General features: G+C 40.7%; 3 protein-coding genes across 3 annotated transcripts in view; 1 reads left to right on the top strand and 2 right to left on the bottom strand.

The window, feature by feature from the left end:
• LOC128688494 (protein P200) overlaps positions 1-7,265 on the bottom strand; it is a 224,990-nt gene extending 217,725 nt beyond the window's left edge. The window contains exon 1 of the mRNA XM_070084463.1: positions 7,044-7,265. Within this exon, the coding sequence (XP_069940564.1) occupies positions 7,044-7,095 (52 nt within the window). The 5' untranslated portion in view covers positions 7,096-7,265. The remainder of the gene's footprint in view (positions 1-7,043) is intronic.
• Positions 7,266-9,247: 1,982 nt separating this feature from the next.
• On the top strand, positions 9,248-9,911 carry LOC138852632 (uncharacterized). Its single transcript, XM_070084462.1, has 2 exons — positions 9,248-9,334; positions 9,600-9,911. The coding sequence occupies exons 1-2, from the start codon at positions 9,329-9,331 to the stop codon at positions 9,894-9,896; spliced, it is 303 nt and encodes a 100-aa protein (XP_069940563.1). The 5' UTR covers positions 9,248-9,328; the 3' UTR covers positions 9,897-9,911.
• Positions 9,912-23,717: 13,806 nt separating this feature from the next.
• Positions 23,718-26,875, bottom strand: LOC128688495 (U3 small nucleolar RNA-associated protein 25 homolog; the record flags this gene model as incomplete). The annotated part of the gene is given in 2 exon segments (XM_070084458.1): positions 23,718-25,181; positions 26,696-26,875. Coding segments are annotated over 2 exon segments (351 nt in total), but the record flags the coding sequence as incomplete, so codon positions are not given.
• Between the last annotated feature and the right edge of the window lie 755 nt (positions 26,876-27,630).

Below are 27,630 nucleotides of genomic sequence, written 5' to 3'. Positions count from 1 at the left end.
TACAAATTACTGCCCACACTTAAACTGTATTTCTGTACATACTCGCATAATAATCCATCAAGTACGTAAAGGATTTAGAATGTTATGGTTTACTGTGTATTTTGCAACATACACAATAAATTGTAATAACAGACTGTGATTGCTATGTTGAACTGTAACAGGTAACTGCAGTGTTTTACACAAGGACATAACCATGGTATCCAAAACTGTTTAATTACAATTTAACTATTACAAGGTGTTATATCAACCTCAGGCAAATATCTTAATTGTTATGGAGGCTCCTGTCATAGCATATTTCAAGAAAACTTGCATGGTTAATAAATCCTGTAGACAGGACTGTTTGGTGTCAGTGAGCAAAAGAGAGAGAGAGAGAGAGAGAGAGAGAGAGAGAGAGAGAGAGACAGTGAGAGAGAGAGAGAGAGACAGTGAGAGAGAGAGAGAGAGACAGTGAGAGAGAGAGAGACAGTGAGAGAGAGAGAGACAGTGAGAGAGAGAGAGAGAGACAGTGAGAGAGAGAGAGAGAGAGACAGTGAGAGAGAGAGAGACAGTGAGAGAGAGAGAGAGAGAGAGACAGTGAGAGAGAGAGAGAGAGACAGTGAGAGAGAGAGAGAGAGACAGTGAGAGAGAGAGAGAGAGACAGTGAGAGAGAGAGAGAGACAGTGAGAGAGAGAGACAGTGAGAGAGAGAGAGACAGTGAGAGAGAGAGAGACAGTGAGAGAGAGAGAGACAGTGAGAGAGAGAGACAGTGAGAGAGAGAGAGACAGTGAGAGAGAGAGAGACAGTGAGAGAGAGAGAGACAGTGAGAGAGAGAGAGACAGTGAGAGAGAGAGAGAGACAGTGAGAGAGAGAGAGACAGTGAGAGAGAGAGAGAGAGACAGTGAGAGAGAGAGAGACAGTGAGAGAGAGAGAGAGAGACAGTGAGAGAGAGAGAGAGACAGTGAGAGAGAGAGAGAGAGACAGTGAGAGAGTGTGAGAGTGTGAGAGAGTGTGAGAGTGTGAGAGAGTGTGAGTGTGAGAGAGTGTGAGTGTGAAAGAGTGTGAGTGTGAGAGTGTGAGTGTGAGTGTGAGAGAGTGCGAGTGTGAGAGTGTGAGTGTGAGAGAGTGTGAGAGTGTGAGTGTGAGAGAGTGTGAGTGTGAGAGTGTGAGTGTGAGAGTGTGAGTGTGAGAGAGTGAGTGTGAGAGAGTGTGAGTGTGAGAGAGTGTGAGTGTGAGAGAGTGTGAGAGAGTGTGAAGAGTGTGCGAGTGTGAGAAAGTGTGTGTGTGTGTACTCACCTAATTGTAGTTGCAGGGGTCGAGACTCACCTCCTGGCCCCGCCTCTTTACTGATCGCTACTAGGTCCTCTCTCTCTCTCTCTGCTTCCTGAGCTTTGTCATACCTCGTCTTAAAGCTATGTATGGTTCCTGCCTCCACTACATCACTTGCTAGGCTATTCCACTTCCTGACGACTCTATTACTGAAGAAATACTTCCTAACATCCCTCTTGACTCGTCTGAGTCTTCAACTTCCAATTGTAACCCCTTGTTTCTGTGTCCCCTCTCTGGAACAACCTGTCTCTGTCCACCTTATCTATTCCACACAGTATTTTGTATGTCATTATCATGTCTCCCCTGACTCTCCTGTCCTCCAATGTCGTCAGTCCGATTTCCCTCAACCTTTCTTCGTAGGACATACCCCTGAGCTCCGGAACTAGCCTTGCTGCAAACCTTTGCACTTTCTCTAATTTCTTGACGTGCTTGACCAAGTGTGGGTTCCAAACTGGTGCTGCATGCTCCAGTATGGGCCTGATGTACACAGTGTACAGTGTCTCGAATGATTCCTTACTAGGGTATCGGAACGCTATTCTCAGATTTGCCAGGCGCCCATATGCTGCAGCAGTTATCTGGGTGATGTGTGCCTCCAGAGACATGCTCAGTGTTATGGTCACCCTAAGATCTTTCTCCTTAAGCGAGGTTTGCAGTCTTTGGCCACCTAGCCTATACTCTGTCTGCGATCTTCTTTGCCCTTCTCCGATCTTCATGACTTTGCATTTGGTAGGGTTGAATTCAAGAAGCCAGTTGCTGGACCGTGTGTCCAGTCTGTCCAGGTCTCATTGAAGTCCTGCCTGATCCTCATCCAATTTAATTCTCCTCATTATCTTCACATCACCTGCGAACAGGGACACCTCTGAGTCTATCCCTTCCATCATGTCATTCACATATACCAAAAATAGCACTGGTCCTAGGACTGACCCCAGTGGAACCCCGCAGGTGTGTGTGTGTACTCACCTATTTGTGGGTGCAGGGGTCGAGTCATAGCTCCTGGCCCTGCCTCTTCACTGATTGCTACTAGGTCCTCTCTCCCTGCTCCATAAGCTTTATCAAACCTCGCCTTAAAACTATGTATGGTTCCTGCCTCCACTACGTCACTTTCTAGGCTATTCCATGGCCTGACTACTCTATGACTGAAGAAATACTTCCTAACATCCCTTTGATTCATCTGAGTCTTCAACTTCCAATTGTGACCTCTTGTTTCAGTGTCCCATCTCTGGAACATCCCGTCTTTGTCCACCTTGTCTATTCCGCGCAGTATTTTATGTCGTTATCGTGTCTCCCCTGACCCTCCTGTCCTCCAGTGTCGTCAGGCCAATTTCCCTCAACCTTTCTTCGTAGGACAATCCCCTTAGCTCTGGGACTAGTCTTGTTGCAAACCTTTGCACTTTCTCTAATTTCTTGACATGCTTGACCAGGTGTGGATTCCAAACTGGTGCTGCATACTCCAGTATGGGCCTGACGTAAATGGTATACAGAGTCTTGAATGATTCCTTACTGAGGTATCGGAACGCTATCCGTAGGTTTGCCAGACGCCCATATGCTGCAGCAGTTATCTGATTGATGTGCGCCTCAGGAGATGTGCTCGGTGTTATATTCACCCCCAGATCTTTTTCCTTGAGTGAGGCTTGCAGTCTTTGGCCGTCTAGACTATATTGTGTCTGTGGTCTTCTTAGCCCATCCCTAATCTTCATGACTTTGCATTTGGCAGGGTTAAGCTCAAGGAGCCAGTTGCTGGACCAGGCTTGTAGCCTAACATCCCTTTGACTCATCTGGGTCTTCAACTTCAATTGTGACCCCTTGTCTCTGTGTCCCCTCTCTGAAACATCCTGTCTGTCCACCTTGTCTATTCCATGCAGTATTTTGTATGTCGTTATCATGTCTCCCCTAATCCTCCTGTCCTCCAGTGTCGTCAAGCCGATTTCCCTTAACCTTTCTTCGTAGGACATTACCCTTAGCTCTGGAACTAACGTTGCTGCAAACCTTTGCACTTTCTCTAATTTCTTGACGTGCTTGATCAAGTGTGGGTTCCAGACAGGTGCTGCATACTCCAACATGGGCCTGACGTACTCGGTGTACAGTGTCTTGAACGATTCCTTACTAAGGTATCAGAACACTATTCTCAGATTTGCCTGGCGCCCATATGCTGCAGCAGTTATCTGGTTGATGTGTGCTTCCGGAGACGTGTTCGGTGTTATACTCACCCCAAGATCTTTCTCCTTGAGTGAGGTTTGCAGTCTTTGGCCACCTAGCCTATACTCCATCTGCAGTCTTCTTTGCCCTTCCCCGATCTTCATGACTTTGCATTTGGCGGGGTTAAATTCAAGAAGCCAGTTGCTGGACCAGGTGTCCAGCCTGTCCAGGTCTCTTTGAAGTCCTACCTGATCCTCATCTGATTTAATTCTCCTCATTACCTTCACATCATCTGCAAACAGGGACACTTCTGAGTCTAACCCATCCGTCATGTCATTCACATATACCAGAAATAGCACTGGTCCTAGGACCGACCCCTGTGGGACCCCGCTCACCACAGGTGCCCACTGTGATACCTCATCAAGTACCATGACTCGTTGTTGCCTCCCTGTCAGGTATTCTCTGATCCATTACAGCGCCCTTTCTGTTAAACGCGCCTGATCCTCTAGCTTCTGCACCAATCTCCTGTGAGGAACTGTGTTGAAGGCCTTCTTGCAGTCCAAGAAGATGCAATCAACCCACCCCTCTCTCTCGTGTTTTACTTCTGTTACTTTATCATAAAACTCCAGTAGGTTCGTGACACAGGATTTGCCTTCCATAAATCCGTGCTGGCTGGCGTTTATACTCTTCTTCCGTTCCAGGTGCTCCACCACTCTCCTGATAATAGTTTCCATTACTTTGCATACTATGCACGTCAGTGACACTGGTCTATAGTTCAGTGCCTCTTTTCTGTCTCCTTTTTGAAATATGGGTACTACATTTGCTGTCTTCCATACTTCAGGTAGTTGCCCAGTTTCAAGGGATGTGTTGAAGATTGTGGTTAGTGGCACACACAGCATATCTGCTCCCTCTCTAAGGACCCACGGGGAGATGTTGTCTGGTCCCATTACCTTTGAAGTATCAAAGTCCCTTAGCAGATTCTTCACCTCCTCCTCAGTTAAGTGTTTGTCATCTAACACATGTTGGTATATTCCTTGTTGGTGTCGCCCTCTGTTCTGTCCACTCAGAGGCCTTCCTGTCTCCACTGTAAATACTTCCTTAAATCTCTTGTTGAGCTCCTCACATACCTCTTGATCGCTTCAGGTGAGTTCCCCACCTTCTTTCCTCAGTCTGATCACCTGGTCTCTGACTGTTGTCTTCCTCCTAATGTGGCTATACAGCAGTTTTGGGTCAGACTTGGCTTTCAATGCTATGTTGTTTTCGTACTGTCGCTGGGCCTCCCTCATCTGTGCATACTCGTTTCTGGCCCTTCGACTAGTCTCTCTATTTTCCTGGGTCCTTTGCCTCTTGTAACTTTTCCATTCTCTGTTGCACTTAGTTTTTGCCTCCCTACACCTTCCGGTAAACCAAGGACTCACTTTGGTCTTCCCATTATTTCTATTGCCCTTGGGAACAAACTTTTCCTCTGCCTCTCTGCATTTCGTTGTTACGTATTCCATCATTTCATTTACTGACTTTCCTGCCAATTCTCTGTCCCACTGAACCTCCTGCAGGAAGCTCCTCATACCTGTGTAGTCCCCCTTTTTATAGTTTGGCTTTTCCCATGCAACTCCTGTTAGCCTCTCTAATTGTAGTTCTACTATGTATTCAAAACACAGAACCATGTAATCACTAGCTCCAAGGGGCCTCTCCTAAGTGATGTCCTCAATGTTTGAAATGCTCAGGGTGAACACAAGGTCCAGTCTTGCTGGTTTATCCTCCCCTGTGTCTTTGGTAGTGTCCTTAACATTTTGATGCATAAGGTTTTCCAGTACCACATCCATCATCCTAGCTCTCCATGTTTCGGGACCCCCGTGTGGCTTCAAGTTTTCCCAGTCGATCTCCCTGTGGTTGAAATCACCCATAACCAGTAACTTTGCTCTGCTCGAGTGAGGTTTTCTGGCCACCTCAGCCAGTGTGCCCACCACTGCTCTGTTGCTCTCTTCATATTCCTCTCTTGGCCTCCTCCAGTTCTGTGGTGGATTATACATCACTGCAATGACTACCTTATGTTCCCCAGACTGAAGTGTATCTACTATGTAGTCCATTCCTCCAATCTGTGTGTGTGAGAGAGTGAGAGTGTGAGTGTGTACTCACCTAGTTGAGGTTGAGGCTGCAGGGGTCGAGTCCTAGCTCCTGGCCCCGTGTGTGTGTGTGTGTGTATACTCACCTAGTTGTACTCACCTAGTTGAGGTTGTGGGGGTCGAGTCCGAGCTCCTGGCCCCGCCTCTTCACTGATCGCTACTAGGTCACTCTCCCTGAACCGTGAGCTTTATCATACCTCTGCTTAAAGCTATGTATGGATCCTGCCTCCACTACATTGCTTCCCAAACTATTCCACTTCCTGACTACTCTGTGGCTGAAGAAATACTTCCTAACATCCCTGTGATTCATCTGTGTCTTCAACTTCCAACTGTGTCCCCTTGTTACTGTGTCCAATCTCTGGAACATCCTGTCTTTGTCCACCTTGTCAATTCCTCTCAGTATTTTGTATGTCGTTATCATGTCCCCCCTATCTCTCCTGTCCTCTAGTGTCGTCAGGTTGATTTCCCTTAACCTCTCCTCGTAGGACATACCTCTTAGCTCTGGGACTAGTCTTGTTGCAAACCTTTGCACTTTCTCTAGTTTCTTTACGTGCTTGGCTAGGTGTGGGTTCCAAACTGGTGCCGCATACTCCAATATGGGCCTAACGTACACGGTGTACAGGGTCCTGAATGATTCCTTATTAAGATGTCGGAATGCTGTTCTGAGGTTTGCTAGGCGCCCATATGCTGCAGCAGTTATTTGGTTGATGTGTGCTTCAGATGTGCCTGGTGTTATACTCACCCCAAGATCTTTTTCCTTGAGTGAGGTTTGTAGTCTCTGGCCCCCTAGACTGTACTCCGTCTGCGGTCTTCTTTGCCCTTCCCCAATCTTCATGACTTTGCACTTGGTGGGATTGAACTCCAGGAGCCAATTGCTGGACCAGGTCTGCAGCCTGTCCAGATCCCTTTGTAGTTCTGCCTGGTCTTCGATCGAGTGAATTCTTCTCATCAACTTCACGTCATCTCTGTGTGTGCGTGTGTACGTACTCACCTAATTGTGGTTGCAGGGGTCGCGACTCAGCTCCTGGCCCCGCCTCTTCACTGACCGCTGCTAGGTCCTCCCTCTCCCTGCTCCATGAGCTTTATCATACCTCGTCTTAAAACTATGTATAGTTCCTGCCTCCACTACATCGCCTGCCAGACTATTCCACTTCCTAACTACTCTATGACTGAAGAAATACTTCCTAACATGTGTGTGCGTGTGTATATGAGTGTGAGTGTGAGTAAGTGTGGTACCCGGCTTACCAACGCTACTCATACCACTCTCACTATACTATGATACTGTAATGCCACAAATACAACGGTGCAGATCTTAAAAGGTAAAAAAGTGCATCTAAAACAACTATACGTAAGATGAATATATTGCTATGACTAAGGCAAGTGTTTTGCACTTACACTCATCTACTGCAACACATCACAATTTATCATACAAACAACATCCCGGAATAAAATACTAAGGCCAGAGTAATAGATACATACCTTTCTTCTTTCCCTTCCCCTTGCGTTTCCTAGGTTGAATATCCCCTGACATCGTAAAATTAATGTAATCCAGTTGAGAGTGAGAGCACCAACACACAACACCTCCTCCTCCAACACGCCGGAGTCGACTAGTCAAAACAAAAAGATGCCTTGTCATATGAGACTCCAGCTTCAACTTTCATGTATTACTCAAACAAGTCTCAACACATTCCTGGTTCAAGATTTTAAATAATTTAACGTGATAACGGTTATTTCTCTTCGTAAATAACAGTCACGTTAAAAACAGTGTTAAGAAGCATCATGCGAGCATCCTGGTCCATGATGATGTGTGCAGACGCTGCTACAGTGATGCCACCTCTAATATTTCCCTTACACACACATTACCTTACATTTATTATATAAACTAATATTAACTCCTAGAAAATTATATCATAATTTACTCTTGAAATACGATACATAAGTGGTGTATACATATTTCTAGAAATTGTAATGAGATGTATTAGAAATAAGGAGATATATCAGAACGAGAAAATATGGTGGTTTGAGAATTTTGGTAATAGTGAAAAAAGCGGAGGGAAATTTCAAATTATTCGGTATACACCCCAGTTCTAGCTTCCTGAATCTAGAGCACCTGTTCCAGTCCCTTACACCAAAGTGAACGAGCCAGTTAGAGTACGGTCGAGTCTTAGCTTGACCCATCCTCTATCGTACCTGCTCTTATTACATTTATTGTAGAGCGCTAACCCCGTATGGGTCATACAGCTTCTGGAAGAATTGGAAGCATTCAGGATCAATCTCAGCAAGGGGAATACTGGTTCAATTCCATAGATGAAGAACCACTCACCTGCATCAAAGAACTCTTGAGAATTATTATTATAATCAAGGGGGAAGCGCTAAACCCGGAGGATTATACAGCGCCTGGGGGGGATGTGGAAGGCATTCAGGCTTAATTCGGGGAACTGGAGCACAGATCCAATTCCCTAAATCAAGAGCCCCTCGCCAACATCAAGGAACCTTCCTTGAGGGGTCTCTTGAGATCTAGTGATCTAGTCTTAAGTTATGCATGAAGCCTGCATCCGCTACTTGCTCACTGAGGCTGCTCCACTTCCCGACCACCCTGACAACACCAACTCCATTATGTGTATTAGTGACTATACTCTATATGACCAAAATACTCTAGCTATATACTTGTCCAAACTTCCCACCAGTACAGGTATCAGTACTAGAACTCAACACACAACTCGGGATATAAATAACCATAATTTAAACCTATTAGATAATTGATCACGTTGACCCTGATCTAAACCAACATAATCTGACACACAATCAAAACATATTGGAAAGTAACTGCCTTTACTATACAGCATCACAAGCCAGCACTATCCTAAACAATGCTAAAAGTCTATCAGTACTTAACTACAACATCAGGTCCTTAAGCAAACACTATGATGACCTCCTGGCACTCCTTGAATCACTAAAGACACCCTTCTCCTGCATTATTCTTACTGAGACCTGGCTTAAGCAGGACACAATAGATATCTACCCTCTACCAGGATACACAGCGATCCACAACTGCAGACCATACAAAGTTGGGAGTGGTATTGCAATCTATTACTCTAACCAACTATCTTGTATTAGCACCACTTGCTTTAGTGATGAATATGGAGAATACATTTTTGCTAATTTTACTGTAAAAAACCTTAAGACGCCTATAACAATTGGTGCCATTTACCGGATACCCCACACAAACATCCCAAATTTCAGTGAGAAATTAAAGGCACTAATAACAAACAGACAAATGAATAAGCACCACCTTCTCTTAGCTGGAGACTTCAACATCAACCTTGGCCCACTAGATGATCAGCCTGTAACTGATATCATCAACAATATGAGCAACACACTTCTCATACCAACAATAACTAAACCAACCAGGCTCACTGAAACAAGTGCAACCGTAATAGACCACATATGGACCAATATACTAGCCCCCCTTAATACACAAAGATATTCTTAATACCCTTTGTCGAGCGCGGCCGAAAAAATTCGGTATTAATTACGTGTTTTGGGGGCATGTCATACTCCGTGCCCCGCGCGGCCAGCTTCCCGTTCTTTAGTTCCAACCAATCACAAGCCTTCCCTGAGTCTCTTCAGCTAAGTACAGTTCGCTTCTACCGCCTTCCCATTGGTTGAGAGATCAAAATATAAACACTGGTGGCTTGGCTCCGCCCACACACGCATTTTTCCCTCCACCCTTACTAATCTACTCTTGGATTATACATTCTACAATGTCGGTAAGTACTGATTGTTGTGTTTAGTGCTTACATGAATAGTTTAGGCATATTTTGATATATACCTAAAGTCCGTGTGAAGCATAATATGAGTGTAGCATGCAGTTGAAAAAAGTGCAAGCATTTTAGACCGAATTATTTCGGTCTTGCGCGAGTTTCCGGGAATGTCCAATTTTAGTCAAATAAATATTTATAAGAAATTTTCAATTGCATATATGAACTCTGTAGTGGTCTGGATTTATACAGGAGGTTTCTATTGTCCTTCCAGTTCCATGAGAGGCTGTTTTATGGGGAGCAGTCGACCAGCAGGTCGAGGTATGTCTGCGTTTCTGAAGACAGTGACTCGGAACCAGAGGTAGACGAACCAGAATTGCTGGATAGTGGTGATGAATACTTGCCACCGGATGCACAGGATGCAGAGATGTCAAGTGATGATGAGGAGGAAGAAAGGGAAGAAAGGCCAGCCAAAAAGCAGGAAGTAATGAGGAAAAAGAGAACTTTTAGGATTGAGGAATACCCGGATGAGGAAGAGATCCATGAGAATATTGCTCTTCAAGTTTCATAAAGACTGATAGAAATTGTTTCTCAGACTTCCATCTTTCCATTTAGCAATATAGAATCATTGGTCTTCCAAATGAATCTCAGGAATATAGGGATTGAAACTTGCATCACTTTGCAATTTGGCATTGTTGATATTTGCTTCCTTTTTATATTTTTGTAACAATTAAAAAATGTTTTGATACAAGTTCCATTTATGTTTTTTATATTGTCTGTTTGTATATTAAATTTAAAAAATTGTTTTGGTGTGTTTTATTAACAATTGCAAGTTTGCAACATAAAATTTTTTAATCCCTTTGTCGGGCCCAGCCGAATATTTTCGGTCTTCGGAGATTAGCAATTGCTCGAAAACTAACCATCAGAAATCAATTTATATGGGATCAGTGACCTTGTATTGAGTTACTCTATCCACCATAGGGAGTTCAGTTCGAATTTCAAATTTTCAGACCCCTTGCACAATGAAGGGTTAAACACTATTCATCAGTCCTCACCAAAGTAATAAAGAAAGCCAAACAACTATACTACTCCAGTAGATTCACTGACACAAGAGGAGATATAAAAAAGACCTGGAAAATACTCTCAGATTCTAGGGACCCACAAACTGAAAAAAAACAAGAATATTGTCCTAACTAAACCTAATGAAACACCACTGCAACCCACTGACACAGCTAACAAGATAAACGACTTCTTCTCAACCATAGGATCTAATCTCGCCAATAAAATCCCACATACCAATGGCCATGCCAGGGACTACCTAGATGGGAATTTCCCAAATTCCTTCTATCTTGCACCAACTGAGCCCACGGAAGTCACCGAGATTATAGTCACTTAAAAATAACTCAGGGAATCTGTCTCATGTCCCACCATTATTGTACAAGCGAGTGGCCCATGTCCTCTCACATGCTATCTCATTACTTTTTAACAAGTCACTAGAAACTAGCACCTTCCCGAAACTACTCAAGACGGCAAGGGTTACACCAATACATAAAGGTGGTGACCCTACAGATTTAAACAACTATAGGCCAATATCAAACTTACCATTGCTATCCAAAATCTTTGAGAAACTCGTGCACAGGAGACTATATTCATTTATAACGGCACAAAACATACTCAACCCCTGCCAATTTGGATTCAGGAAAAATAAAAGCACTAACGATGCAATCATAAAAATGCTAGATCTGCTTTACACAGCATTGGAAAATAAGGAATATCCACTAGGAATTTTTATTGACCTAAGAAAAGCTTTTGACACAGTAAACCACGGCATCCTACTCCACAAACTTGACCATTATGGTACAAGAGGCCAAGCGCTTGCATATTTCAAATCTTGCCTTACTAATAGGTATCAGTATGTCACCATTAAAGACACAGCATCAACAACACGGCCACTTGATACTGGAGTTCCACAGGGAAGTGTCCTTGGTCTCCTGCTCTTCCTCATGTACATCAATGATCTTCCAAACGTATCTCAACACCTGAACCCCATTCTCTTTGCTGACGACACGACTTATGTCATCTCTCACCCTAATCTTGCCACTCTCAACACCATTGTTAACGAGGAGCTGATCAAAATATCGACTTGGATGACGGCCAATAAACTTACGCTTAACACTGACAAAACCTACTACATTATGTTTGGTAGCAGAGCAGGAGATGCGCAAATTAACATTAAGGTCGACAACACTCTAATTGCCAAACATAATGAGGGTAAATTCCTTGGCCTATACCTCGACAACAACCTGAATTTCAGCACCCATATCCAACACATAACCAAAAAAGTATCCAAAACGGTTGGGATCCTCTCCAAGATACGATACTACGTGCCGCAAACTGCCCTTCTCACACTATACCATTCACTTATATATCCATACCTCACCTATGCTATCTGTGCTTGGGGTTCAACTGCAGCAACACACCTAAAGCCAATAAAAAGCCGCAGTAAGAATAATCACTAAATCCCATCCCTGGCAACACACCCCCCCACTCTTCAAAGATCTAAACTTACTCCCTGTTCAGTACATCCATACTTACTACTGTGCAATCTACATCTACAGGACCTTAAATTCCAATATTAACCTTGACCTAAAACACTTTCTTGATAGTTGTGACAGAACCCACAGGCATAACACCAGACACAAACATCTCTATGACATTCCCCGTGTCCGACTAAACCTTTACAAAAATTCAATGTACTTCAAAGGCCCTAAAATCTGGAACACCCTACCTGAAAACTCTAGAACTGCAGACACATTCATCACCTTCAAAACTACCATCAGAAAACATCTTATCTCCCTGATACACCCTGTCAACTAATTACACGAATACCACCTGGTGGTTCACAATTACACTCACTCGCCCACTGACTATAAACCCAGAAATACTAATCTTAAAATAAATCCTAACTAGTCATAAGTTTGCCTATGATACTCCAATATAGACACCTTGTATTGTGCCAAAACAAAAGCATTCACATTGCTAAACTCACAAATTATGATGTAGTCACTTAGCCTTAATACCATAATCTGTAAGGATTTAATGTTAAGATTTAATCTAAGTCTGCTCGAAATGCCTAGCCATGCTTGGTGTCCTAGTGGCCCCCTCTGTAATTAGTATTTTATAACATGTAAACCACACAATACCCAAAACCTGTAAACCCCACATTGTAACCCTTATAGAGAATAAACTTGAATATGAAGATAGTATACAATACCGACAAGTTGATAAGCAAGACACAAGTGCAACAGTTTGGTATCTTTATTCTGAAACGTTTCGCCTACACAGTAGGCTTCTTCTGTTGTGTACAGAAGAGTTAGCAGATGAGATGTGAAGATGATGCAATAAATCCATCATTACTGAAGACGTAGTTGTGAGGTGGTCAGTTCCTCAGCCTGGAGAAGAGTTTTGCTCCATAGTCTGGAACGTTGTTCCCGACTCATCGGACTTAAATCCAAGAGCAAACTGTCAAACCTTATGAAGCAAAAGTTAAGTTGCATGTAAGAGTTTTCCTATTCTCAAACTCACAAGTATCTCTGAGCAGGTGTTAGAGGGTATTGACTCTATCCTCCATAATGTGGCCTTATCAGTGCCTAGGGAACAATGAATGCATCTTTTTTTATTTTTAACACACCGGCTGTCTCCCATTGAGATAGGGTGACCCAAAAAAGAAGAAACACTTTCACCATCATTCACCTCATCACTGTCTTGCCAAAAGCATTTCAATACTACAGTTCAAAACTGCAAATATCTTCACCCCTCCTTCATAGTGCAGGCACTGTACTTCCCACCTTCAGGACTCGAGTCCAGCTAACCGGTTTCCCTAAATGTCTTCATAAATGTTACTTTACTTACACTCCCACACCATGTCAAGTCATAATAACCACTTGCCTCCACTCACCCATATCTAACACGCTCACACACACTTGATGAATGTCTAAGCCCCTCGCACACAGAACCTCCTTTACCCCCCTCCCTCCAACCTTTCCTTGGACTAATACCCCACCTCCCCTCCACTGCAGATTTAAACACCCTCCAAGTCAGCCAAAACAACCCCTCTTCATCCCCCTGGATAATACTTTTAGTAATCCCACATCTGTTCTCCAAACTACGAATTCTCTGCGTAATATTCACACCACACATTGCCCTCAAACACAGCATCTCCACTGCCTCCAGCCTTCTCCTTCCTGCAACATTCACATCCATGCTTCATACCCATATAAGAGCATTGGAACCACTGTACTCATACATTCCCCTTTTTGCCTCCATGGATATTATTCTGTTTTCACAGATGCCTCAACACACCGCTCACCTTTTGCCCCCCTCGTTAGTCCTATGGTTCACCTCATCTTTTATAGACCCACCTGTTGACACATCCACTCCTAAATATCAGAACACATTCATTTCCTTTATCCTTCCTCCCTCCCAGTCTGATATCAAATCTTTCATTATCTAAATTTTTTGTTACCCTCATCACCTTGCTCTTTCCTATGATCACTTTTAATCTTCTCCTTTTATGCACTCTCCCAAATTTGGCCATCAACCTTTGCAACTTGTCTTCAGAATTTCCCAAAAGCAGTGTGTCATCAGCAAAAAAGCAACTATGACACCTCCCACTTTGTGTTTAGATTCTTTATCTTTCAATCCCACACCTCTCCCCAACACTCCTGCATTCACTTCCCCATCTACAAATAAAGTAGGACCTTGAATAATGTTTCATTATGATGATGAGAAAAAATATTGAATGAATACAATGAATACAAATTATTGCAAAATAAAAATTCATAAAATATACAATAATCATACAAATGCACAACAATAAACAATGTGGTACAAGAGCGTTCAGCAAGCTTCCCGTATTTGTCACTGTTTGTTTTTGAAATGCATAGTGGTAGTGCTCCTTACAATTTTTGCTTTGCAAACATTTATTCCTTAATTTAACCCTGTTGCAAAGAGTGCTAAAGGTGCACTGTGCACTCTTGATGTCTGTGGCCACAAAAAAAAAAGTGACACATTAAAAACAAAACTAGAAGTTTTAGAGGTTTGATGACAGACAATGAGGTGTCGATATTGGAAGAGCTATTGGTTTTGTTAGACATTGTTTTGCTTAAAGTTGCTGTTTCCAAGAACCTACTGATGACATTAAGCGAGGACTTACTGTACATATATTAAATAACTATGATGACATCACACATGTCTAAGGCCTACTTTTACTTGGAAATAATCTCTCCTACATACCGTAATCTGAGCCTCACTATCCTCATAAGAACTCTTAATGTACCAACTATTCCATACATTGTTACAACAGTATATTATGGTGTGTTTTCTCATTATTTGTCATTAGTTTGTGTGCATATGACACCTACTGTAAACCTTTTGATCACAGGCATAGGGGCACATTAGCTGAAACCTTCAGTCATGTAACCATGTCTCCAAGAGATGCCCGAGTAGGGATACCCACCCTTATGGAGATCAACATAAGGGTCTTTGTTGACACATTGGTTATGCTTGACATTACCACAAAAAAAGTTTACAAACTGAGCACTTGGTGCACATAAAATTAAGCACACATTATAGTTGATTAATTAGCAAAGGCATACAGTTGTTCACCCAAGTGGTGCTGTTCTTTGCACTGACATCAAGGACCTCATATTGTGGAATGGCAGAGTGACAGACAGAAGAGAAGTGCACAATAGCATACAAGAATGAAAAGATACCTTCTGAATTTTATCATTTTTTTTTTTTTGACTGAGGGCATAATCAGAGGCAGAGTGTGCACTCCTACTTTGGGTTTTGCCAGAAGGTTTAGAAACTTGCAACATACTCAACCTCTGCCATAATGTGGAGCTTAGAAAAGCCCTGGAGAAGAGTAGATAAAAATAGGGAAGATAAGTCAAGTGGAGAAGAATCATTCCACCATAAGCTGTGTGTGTGTTGAAGGTGACTAAAATGCCAGGATTATTATTATTATTATTATTATAATCAAAAAGAAGCGCTAAGCCACAAGGGCTATACAGCGCTGCTAAAATGCCAGGAGTAAGAGGAAGGGAAGTTAAAAAGAAGTCAGGTAGGTGTCTGAAGAAATTCAGTTTGTACACCACATGAAAATGGTTATTGAGTAATTACATATAAGAACATAACAAAGGAGGAACACGGCAGCAGGCCTGTTGGCCCATACTTGGCAGGTCCTTTACAATTCATCCCACTAACAAAACATTTGCCCAACCCAATTTTCAATGCCACCCAAGAAATAAGCTCTGATAACTATCCACTCTCATATACAACTCCCACTCAAATCCAACCCCTCTCACTCATGTATTTTTTTTTTTTTTTTTTCAACAAGTTGGCCGTCTCCCACCGAGGCAGGGTGACCCAAAAAAGAAAGAAAATCCCCAAAAAGAAAATACTTTCATCATCATTCAACACTTTCATCACACTCGCACATTATCACTGTTTTTGCAGAGGTGCTCAGAATACAACAGTCTAGAAGCATACACATATAAAGATACACAACATATCCCTCCAAACTGCCAATATCCCAAACCCCTCCTTTAAAGTGCAGGCATTGTACTTCCCATTTCCAGGACTCAAGTCCGACTATATGAAAATAACCGGTTTCCCTGAATCCCTTCACTAAATATTACCCTGCTCACACTCCAACAGATCGTCAGGTCCCAAGTACCATTCGTCTCCATTCACTCCTATCTAACACGCTCATGCACGCTTGCTGGAAGTCCAAGCCCCTTACCCACAAAACCTCCTTTACCCCCTCTCTCCAACCCTTTCGAAGACGACCCCTACCCCGCCTTCCTTCCCCTATAGATTTATATGCTTTCCATGTCATTCTACTTTGATCCATTCTCTCTAAATGACCAAACCACCTCAACAACCCCTCCTCTGCCCTCTGACTAATACTTTTATTAACTCCACACCTCCTAATTTCCACACTCCAAATTTTCTGCATAATATTTACACCACACATTGCCCTTAAACAGGACATCTCCACTGCCTCCAACCGTCTCCTCGCTGCTGCATTTACCACCCAAGCTTCACACCCATATAAGAGTGTTGGTACTACTATACTTTCATACATACCCTTCTTTGCCTCCATAGATAACGTTTTTTGACTCCACATATACCTCAACGCACCACTCACCTTTTTTCCCTCATCAATTCTATGATTAACCTCATCCTTCATAAATCCATCCACCGACACGTCAACTCCCAAGTATCTGAAAACATTCACTTCTTCCATACTCCTCCTCCCCAATTTGATATCCAATTTTTCTTTATCCAAATCATTTGACACCCTCATCACCTTACTCTTTTCTATGTTCACTTTCAACTTTCTACCTTTACACACATTCCCAAACTCATCCACTAACCTTTGCAATTTTTCTTTAGAATCTCCCATAAGCACAGTATCATCAGCAAAAAGTAACTGTGTCAATTCCCATTTTGAAAAAAATTTGATTCCCCATAATTTAATCCCACCCCTCTCCCAAACACCCTAGCATTTACTTCCTTTACAACCCCATCTATAAATATATTAAACAACCATGGTGACAATACACATCCCTGTCTAAGACCTACTTTTACCGGGAAGTAGTCTCCCTCTCTTCTACACACCCTAACCTGAGCCTCACTATCCTCATAAAAACTCTTTACAGCATTTAATAACTTACCACCTATTCCATATACTTGCAACATCTGCCACATTGCTCCTCTATCCACTCTATCATATGCCTTTTCTAAATCCATAAATGCAATAAAAACTTCCCTATCTTTATCTAAATACTGTTCACATATATGCTTCAATGTAAACACCTGATCTACACATCCCCTACCCACTCTAAAACCTCCTTGCTCATCCGCAATCCTACATTCTGTCTTAACTCTAATTCTTTCAATTATAACCCTACCGTACACTTTTCCTGGTATACTCAGTAAGCTTATTCCTCTATAATTTTTACAGTCTCTTTTGTCCCCTTTCCCTTTATATAAAGGGACTATACATGCTCTCTGCCAATCCCTAGGTACCTTCCCCTCTTTCATAGATTTATTAAACAAAAGTACCAACCACTCCAACACTATATCCCCCCCTGCTTTAACATTTCTGTCATGATCCCATCAGTTCCAGCTGCTTTACCCCCTTTCATTTTACGTAATGCCTCACGTACCTCCCCCACACTTACATTCTGCTCTTCTTCACTCATAAAAGATGGTATACCTCCCTGACCAGTGCATGAAATTACTGCCTCTGTTTCTTCCTTAACATTTAAAAGTTCCTCAAAATATTCTCGCCATCTACCCAATACCTCCATCTCCCCATCTACTAACTCCCCTACTCTGTTTTTAACTGACAAATCCATATTTTCCCTAAGCTTTCTTAACTTGTTTAACTCACTCCAAAATTTTTTCTTATTTTCATTAAAATTTCTTGACAGTGCCTCTCCCACTCTATCATCTGCTCTCCTTTTGCACTCTCTCACCACTCTCTTTACCTTTCTTTTACTCTCCATATACTCTGCTCTTCTTATAACACTTCTGCTTTGTAAAAACCTCTCATAAGCTACCTTTTTCTCTTTTATCACACCCTTTACTTCATCATTCCACCAATCACTCCTCTTTCCTCCTGCCCCCACCCTCCTATAACCACAAACTTCTGCCCCACATTCTAATACTGCATTTTTAAAACTATTCCAACCCTCTTCAACCCCCCCACTACTCATCTTTGCACTAGCCCACCTTTCTGCCAATAGTCGCTTATATCTCACCCGAACTTCCTCCTCCCTTAGTTTATACACTTTCACCTCCCTCTTACTTGTTGTTGCCACCTTCCTCTTTTCCCATCTACCTCTTACTCTAACTGTAGCTACAACTAAATAATGATCCGATATATCAGTTGCCCCTCTATAAACATGTACATCCTGGAGCCTACCCATCAACCTTTTATCCACCAATACATAATCTAATAAACTACTTTCATTACGTGCTACATCATACCTTGTATATTTATTTATCCTCTTTTTCATAAAATATGTATTACTTATTACCAAATTTCTTTCTACACATAGCTCAATTAAAGGCTCCCCATTTACATTTACCCCTGGCACCCCAAATTTATATACTACTCCTTCCATAACATTTTTACCCACTTTGGCATTGAAATCCCCAACCACCATTACTCTCACACTTGATTCAAAACTCCCCACGCATTCACTCAACATTTCCCAAAATCTCTCTCTCTCCTCTACACTTCTCTCTTCTCCAGGTGCATACACGCTTATTATAACCCACTTTTCACATCCAATCTTTATTTTACTCCACATAATCCTTGAATTAATACATTTATAGTCCCTCTTTTCCTGCCATAGCTTATCCTTCAACATTATTGCTACTCCTTCTTTAGCTCTAACTCTATTTGAAACCCCTGACCTAATCCCACTTATTCCTCTCCACTGAAACTCTCCCACCCCCTTCAGCTTTGTTTCACTTAAAGCCAGGACATCCAGCTTCTTCTCATTCATAACATCCACAATCATCTCTTTCTTATCATCTGCACAACATCCACGCACATTCAGACTTCCCACTTTGACAATTTTCTTCTTCTTATTCTTTTTAGTAATCTTTACAGGAAAAGGGGTTACTAGCCCATTGTTCCTGGCATTTTAGTTGACTTTTACAACACGCATGGCTTACGGAGGAAAGATTCTTATTCCACTTCCCCATGGATATAAAAGGAAAATTAATAAGACCAAGAACTATTAAGATAAAATCAAAGAAAGCTCAGATGAGTGTGTATAAATAAATGTGTACATGTATGTGTAGTGTGACCTAAGTGTAAGTAGAAGTAGCAAGACATGCCTGTAATCTTGCATATTTATGAGACAGACAAAAGACATCAGCAATCCTACCATCATGTAAAACAATCACAGGCTTCGTTTTACACTCACTTGGCAGGACGGTAGTACCTCCCTGGGTGGTTGCTGTCTACCAACCTACTACCTACTACCTATATTTGAAACTACCCAAGGTTTTAGCTTCAATAACCCAACTAGGTAGACTGTTCTACTCATCAACTACCCTATTTCCAAACCAATACTTTCCTACATGTTGTTAGGTAAGACACATATGCAACAGTTAGGTATCTTTATTTCGAAACGTTTCGCCTACACAGTAGGCTTCTTCAGTCGAGTACAGAAAAGTGGATAGAAGCAGAAGAGACTTGAAGACGTAATCAGTCTATCACCCTTGAAGTTTTGAGGTGGTCAGTCCCTCAGTCTGGAGAAGAGTATTGTTCCATAGTCTGAAACAATGTGCATACTTACTTTACCACTTGTTTCTACAGGGATAAAGCTCATGTATTTAGTCTATCATAAAAATATTAATTATCAATGATTTTTGCATTTACTACCCTCTCTTGTAATCTATTCCACTGATCTGCCACTCTTTTTGTAAAGAATTTATTTGTAGTAGCTTTTGGGCAACTTTTTGTTGTTGTTGTTGTTGTTGTTGTTTTGCATCTTCCTCTCCCTGTCAATGGTTAGGAAATCTTTTTTCAATTCTTTTGTACCTTCCTTATAATATTAAATGATCATTATGTCTATGCTTCTTCCTATCAGCCAGTAACCAGGGCTGTGGAGTCAGAGTTGGAAGCAATTCTTGGGCTACTGGAGTCGGAGTTGGTAAAAATGTACCAACTCTGACTTCTAATAAATTTTTTATTTTTTTTTTAACAAGTCGGCCATCTCCCACCAAGGCAGGGTGACCCAAAAAGAAAGAAAATCCCCAAAAAAGAAAATACTTTCATTATCATTCAACACTTTCACCTCACTCACACATAATCACTGTTTTTGCAGAGGTGCTCAGAATACAACAGTTTAGAAGTATATACGTATAAAGATACACAACATATCCCCCCAAACTGCCAATATCCCAAAACCCCTCTTTTAACCCTTTCAGGGTCCGTCCCGTAGATCTACGGCTTTACGGTGAGTGTCCAAACCGTAGATCTACGCCATGAGCTCAGCTCACTCTGATAACCTGTGAGTGGTACATTTGGGCCTAGATATGAGAGAATACATCTATGTGGTATGTGTGCACCACATAAAACAGATCCTGCAGCACACTGTATAATGAGAGAAAAAAACTGAAATCATTATTTTTCGATTAAAACAGCAACTTTGCAGTGTTTTTTCGTATGTTTTTTATAGTTGTATTTGCGATTTCTTGGTCTCATTTGATAGAATGGAAGACATATTACAGAAATAGAGATGATTTTGATTGGTTTTAGCACTGGAAATGGCTTGAAACTGAGCTCAAAGTAGCGGAAATGTTAAATTTTTGCCGATATTCAAGAGTAAACAAACGACCTCTCACGTCTAGTACACGCCAGCTGGTGGGTCTAATATACATTCACAAATATGGTGATGATATTTATACAATTATTACAGTATTGCATAACAGTAAATCTTCTATTTTTTGGTGTGAATAAAAATTCATTATGTGAATAAAAAATCAAAATGGAATTTATTTGTAAAGCCTCAAAACATAACTAATGAACAGAGGAAATGTTAGTTTAGTGCCAGGAATGCCTACATTGTTTATTCTGGACCCTATTTTGAAATTGGAATATTTTGAACTTTGTGTTAAATTGGCCAAATTAACAATTTCCGATCACTTTATTTTGTAGTTGAAACAGTTGACTTGGCGATTTCTTGTGCTCAATCGATAGAATAGAAGTAATACTAGTGAAATAGCTAAGAATTTGGTTGATTGGAATAATGTAATTGGCCTAAAATGGGAGTCAAAGTCGGCAAAATCGCCGATTCGTAAATATCGCTGACACATCAAAATTCGCGAGAGCATAATTTCGTCAATTTTCCACCAAATTTTGTACTTTTTGTTTTATTACCTTCACAAAAAGATTCTCTACGATTTCATAAGAAAAAATAAAAAATTTTTTTTTTGAAAATTCTTGGACACTGGTGCGTGACTCCAGATTTGGGCCTTGGACCCTGAAAGGGTTAAAGTGCAGGCATTGTACTTCCCGTTTCCAGGACTCAAGTCTGGCTATATAAAATAACCAGTTTCCCTGAATTCCTTCACTAAATATTACCCTGCTCACACTCCAACAGCTCGTCAGGTCCCAAATATCATTCGTCTCCATTCACTCCTATCTAACACCCTCACGCACGCTTGCTGGAAGTCCAAGCCCCTCGCCCACACGACCTCCTTTACCCCCTCCCTTCAACCCTTTCGAGGACGACCCCTTCCCCGCCTTCCTTCCCCTACAGATTTATACGCTCTCCATGTCATTCTACTTTGATCCATTCTTTCTAAATGACCAAACCACCTCAACAACCCCTCTTCAGCCCTCTGACTAATACTTTTATTAACTCCACACCTTCTCCTAATTTCCACACTCCGAATTTTCTGCATAATACGTATTTACATCACACATTGCCCTTAAACACAACATCTCCACTGCCTCCAACCGCCTCCTCGCTGCAGCATTTACAACCCAAGCTTCACACCCATATAAGAGTGTTGGTATCACCATACTTTCATACATTCCCCTTCTTTGCCTCCATAGATAAAGTTCTTTGTCTCCACATATACCTCAATGCACCACTCACCTTTTTTCCCCTCATCAATTCTATGATTAACCTCATCCTTCATAAATCCATCTGCTGATACAACTCCCAAATATCTGAAAACATTCACTTCTTCCATACTCCTCTTCCCCAATTTGATATCCAATTGGATATCAAATCATTTGATACCCTCATCACCTTACTCTTTTCTATGTTCACTTTCAACTTTCTACCTTTACACACACTCCCAAATTCATCCACTAGCCTCTGCAAATTTTCTTTAGAATCACCCATAAGTATAGTATCATCCACAGAAAGTAACTGTGTCACTTCCCATTTTGTACAGAATATTAATAATATAATATAGTAAAATTTCCTATTTCATAGAAAATAATTTAATTAACAAATTATTTTCAGGATGTATTTTAATTTCAAGTTCCCGCAAATTTGAAAATATTACATAAAGTGGTACCTCGAGTTACGAACTTAATTCGTTCCAGAACGCTGTTTGAGTGTCAATACCGAATGAATTTGTTCCCATAAGGAATAATGTAAATTAGATTAGTCCGTTTCAGACCCCCCAAAAATACACTTACAAAAGCATTTACAAAAATACACTTACATAATTGTTCGAGTTGGGAGCTGTACAAAACTCAGGGTACCACTATATTTCAAGATATAAAAAAAAGTGAAAGTGGCAGCCTATGAAGAAAATACACAATGGCCTAAAGAGTGTCAACAATGTCGGCTGTTTTTGAACATTTTACAATAACAACAGATGAGAAACATTGTGTGTCAATATATTATAAAAGGTGATTATTCTGAAAAAAAAAAATGTAATGCAAAAATTAGTAGTTTTAGTGGTTGTGATATCAGCATTTCTGCAAGTGGCAGGACTCCATGTTGCTGTCATGTGAGCATCCAGTGCCAGCTTTACAACCTTATATGTTGCTAAGTACTGACCCTAAAAATTTTTGTTGGTATTATTACACACAGAAAATTAACCTCTTTTTTTTACAATTTTTTTTTTAATTTATGTAATTTAGGGTGTGTAGGGGAGATGGAGATTATTTTCCAGTAAAAGTAGGCCTTAGACAGGGATGTGTAATGTCACCATGGTTGTTTAACATATTTATAGATAGGGTTGTAAAAGAAGTAAATACTAGGGCAGGGGTGGGCAACCTTTTTAAGTGCGTGTGCGAAAGTCGGCTATATCTTTGATACAAAATCTATGGGAACATATAGGGACTATTTCCCCACTTTTCTTGGAATGAATATGTAATAAATGTCGTTTTTTTTTTGTTTCTTGTTTTTTTGAGATGAGTCCAGAGGTTAGCATGCCGGAAAGAAGTCATTGGCATGCCGGGTTTGGCATGTGTGCTAAGGGTTCCCCACCCCTGTGCTAGGGTGTTTGGGAGAGGGGTGGGACTAAATTATGGAGAATCAAATAAAAATAGGAGTTGACACAAATACTTTTTTGCTGATGATACTGTGTTTTTGGAAGAATCTAAAGAGAAGTTGCAAAGGTTAGTGGACGAGTTTGGGAGGGTATGTCAAGGAAGAAAGTTGAAAGTGAACATAGATAAGAGTAAGGTGATTAGAGTATCAAAGAAAAATTGGATATCACATTGGAGAGAGGGAGTATGGAAGAAGTGAATGTGTTCAGAAATTTGGGAGTAGACGTATCAGTAGATGGGTTTATGAAACACAAGGTTAACCATAGAATTGATGAAGGAAAAAAGCTAAGTGGTGCATTGAGTGTCTGTGGAGGCAAAAAACGTTATCCATGGAGGCAAAGAAGGGAATGTACAAGAGTATAGTGGTACCAACACTCTTATATGGGTGTGAAGCATGGGTTGCGAATGCTGCAGCAAGGAGGAAGCCAGAGTAAAACTTATGAAGGAAAAAAGGTGGGTGGTGCATCGAGGTGTCTGTGAAGACGAAAAACGTCATCCATGGAGGCAAAGAAGGAAATGTACGAGAGTATAGTGGTACCAATACTCTTATATGGTGGTGAAGCATGGGTTGTGAATGCTGCAGCGAGGAGGAGGCTGGAGGCAGTGGAGATGGTGTGTCTAAGGGCAATCTGTGGTGTATATATTATGCAGAGAATTCGTAGTGTAGAAATTAGGAGGTGTGGAGTTACAAAAAGTATTGTTTAGAGGGTTGAAGAAGGGTTATGGAGGTGGTCTGGTCATTTAGAGTGGATGGAGCAAAATAGAATGACTTGAAGGGTGTATAAACCTGTAGTGGAGGGAAGGAGGGGTAGGAGTCATCCTTTTAAAGGATGGAGGGAAGGTGTTAAAAGTTTTGTGTGCAAGGGGCCTGGACATGCAGTAGGCATGTGTGAACGTGTTAGATAGGAGTGAATGGAGACAAATGGATTTTGGGACCTGATGAGCTGTTGGAGTATGAGCAGGGTAATATTTTGTGTAGGGATTCAGGGATACCAGTAGCTGAACTTGAGTCCTGGAGGTGGGAAGTACAATGCCTGCACTTTAAAGGAGGGGCTTGGGATATTGGCTGTTTGGAGTGACATCTAAACTGTCATATCTGGGCACCTCTGTAAAAACTGTGATTGTCTGAATGATGGTGAAAGCGTTTCTTTTTTGGGTCACCTTGCCTCGGTGGGAAACAGCCGGTTTGTTGAAAGAAGAAGAATATACATATAGTATATACAAACCATTTGGTTTGGTCTGTTCATTTTCTCATATACTGTACTGCATATTCATATTCTAAATTACAGAATAAACAATGATTTTTTAAGAGATCTCAGAGATTAATTAACAAAACACTTAATAATGAACTTTAATCCATCTAACTAAAATATACATTTTTCCTAAGTAACTAATTTCAATGATTGGTAAATGAGAGGTTCAAACTCAACAGGTGTAATTTATTAAATTATTAAATTCTGAGAGAAAACTTGATACTATATAGCAGTTGTAATATATAACAATTAGTAATAGATTTTCCTTCTAACAAAAATATATCACTCATCTGTGTCTGTAAATCAGGACAATTTATCTTTATTTGCCAATAATGCAAAGATGAACAGCTTTGTCAGAACTGACAACTTCCCCTGCTCTCTTTGATCCTAAAACTCCAATCAGCTTAGTGAGGTCTGTCCGCTGGAAAAGAGCTGTCACAGTACTGGCTCCTAGGTACTTCTGACGAACCCGAGGGTTCTGCTTTCCTTCCTGTTTTGAATATGGTAAACAGAAGAAGACATATAAGTAACAAAAGTAAAATGTTTTCCCTAACATGTCAAAATTAAAGTAGATGAAATACGCATCATGCAGGTTCCTTGTCAATACTGTATTTAACATTTTTCCATTCAACAATACTCTCCCAGTACCTCACACAATACTCTCCCAGTACCTCACACAATACTCTTCCAGCACCTCACACAATACTCTCCTAGCACCTCACACAATACTCTTCCAGCACCTCACACAATACTCTCCTAGCACCTCACAATACTTTCCCAGTACCTCACACAATACTCCCTCAGCACCTCAAACGACACTCTCTTGGTACCTCACACAATACTCCCCCAGCACCTCACACAATATTCCATTCTTAATATTTCAAGTCCTACCCCATGATTCACTTTTGTTAGCAAACATTAAAACATTTGTTGCCTTTACTAATCACAATAATTAATGTGCATGTCAATTGTGAAGAGTATTATGAAGTTAGCAGAGAGATGTCTTCTTGTACCAAGAACTGGAACTGACTGACACTTTCACAAAGCCTGCTGGCCCTGGGCACCTTGTGTTTTATTGGCTTATTAACAAAAAAGATTCAAAACATAACTGCACATTGGATGGTGAGATACATGAAGTTTATATATTAAAAAGTATTTTATTTTTTCAAAACATTACATATACTGTACACTTAACAAACATTATCTCTCAGTCCATAGAATGATTTGAACCTATATGCTCTGTATCAAAATACACAGTACTTTCTCTACTCAGCCAGTGGAGAAAGTACTGTGTACTTTGATACAGTATGTGCAGGTTCAAATCCTGCTGTGGACTGAGAATGTGCAGGTTCAAATTCTGCTGTGGACTGAGAGATAATGTTTGTTAAAAATTCACTTTTTTGCAAATTGTTAAGCATATACTGTAGTACATATTTTGAAAAACCCATAGTATGCATAACATTTTGGAAAAGTTAGTAAGAGCGAAACTAAATTATACTCCAAAAGAGAACAGAGATGAGCTTGTGTCAAGCATAAGGTACTGACAGATAGTAAAATTAATAGTTAAAAAGCTAGTCATAAAATCGTCCAACACAAACTGAGATACAAGTTAATTAATCTGGTTAGCTATTCCAAAATTTTGGTATTATGATATCTTATGAATGCATTAACTACGTATACAGCAGTTCTTAAAAAACAACAATAATAGGCTAATTAACCTTAACAGTTTTTAAAATAAATAACCATAATAGGAAAAATGAGCAAGGGGCTAGTAACCCATTCTCCTGTATAAATTACTAAATTTAAACAGAAAAACTTTCATTTTTCTTTTTAGATCACCCTGCTTTGGTGGGATATGGCCGGTTCATTGAAAATAAAATAGAAAAAGTAAATTTCAACATAGTAAAGCAACAATCCATATTAGCTCCAGCCATCCCACAATAATTAGAAAAAATATTAAATGAATTTTACATGTAAATACTAGCTCAAAATAACATGTCTTACCACCATGAGGTTGCAAATCTCTGAGAAGAAGTGTGGGTAGGTTGGTACGTCGTAGAATATAATGTGTTTAATTCCTTTAATTTGATAACGCCGGTAGAAGTGAAATCTTTCAGTGTACAGCAGGAAATGACGTCTACCATCGAAGAACAGGCTACGAGCTTTGGCAACTTTGCTGTTTTGCTGAGAGTGAGAAAACAGCTAAAGTTTTGGGTTTCTGCAGCATAATAATTATAATAATAATAATAATAATAATAATAATAAAGTTTGAAGAAAACAGATATAATACAATAGATCACTAATTATCCCAAAATTGGTTATTCACCTTCAAACATCATCAAGTGGTCCTGCTCAATGTGGTCCCTAAACACATTATAAAACATGAATACACAAAACAATGGGACCATAAAAATTTAATGTGATCATTGGGTTTGTGAAAATCCTATACAGGTCTCCCTCAACATTCGCGAGGGTTAGGGGATCAAGAGCCTCGCGAATGTTGAAAAACCGTGAATGTTTGGTGCCCCAATATATTGTAGGGAAATATATTACAATACTGCTTCCTTAACTTGTTGAACCATGAATAATCATAAAATACATGAAAACGTCGTAAATTGTACTAAATATATACATGTTATGCTTTAATAACGTATGTTATTTAATAACATGTATGTTAATAACATGTATGTTATTAAATACCAGACTCCACTACTGCCTCCACCACTGCCTCCACCACTGCCTCCACCACTGCGAGTCCCTACTACCCTCCCTCCGACCCCCGCAACTGGCAGCCAGCCCTCCCACCACTCAGTGTGGTGAGTGTTTTGTTTGTTCATTATTTGCTATTAAACTACAGAATAAATAATGTAAACCCATTCATGACTGCATATTGGAATGGCTATTAGGAAAGGTATTAGACGGTGACATCATGTGTTTAC

This window comes from Cherax quadricarinatus, chromosome 13 (assembly GCF_038502225.1).
Source record: "Cherax quadricarinatus isolate ZL_2023a chromosome 13, ASM3850222v1, whole genome shotgun sequence".
Classification (NCBI taxonomy): domain Eukaryota; kingdom Metazoa; phylum Arthropoda; class Malacostraca; order Decapoda; family Parastacidae; genus Cherax; species Cherax quadricarinatus.
The sequence above is the reverse complement of the archived record's forward strand: the minus strand, read 5'-3'. Positions and strand labels throughout refer to the sequence as shown.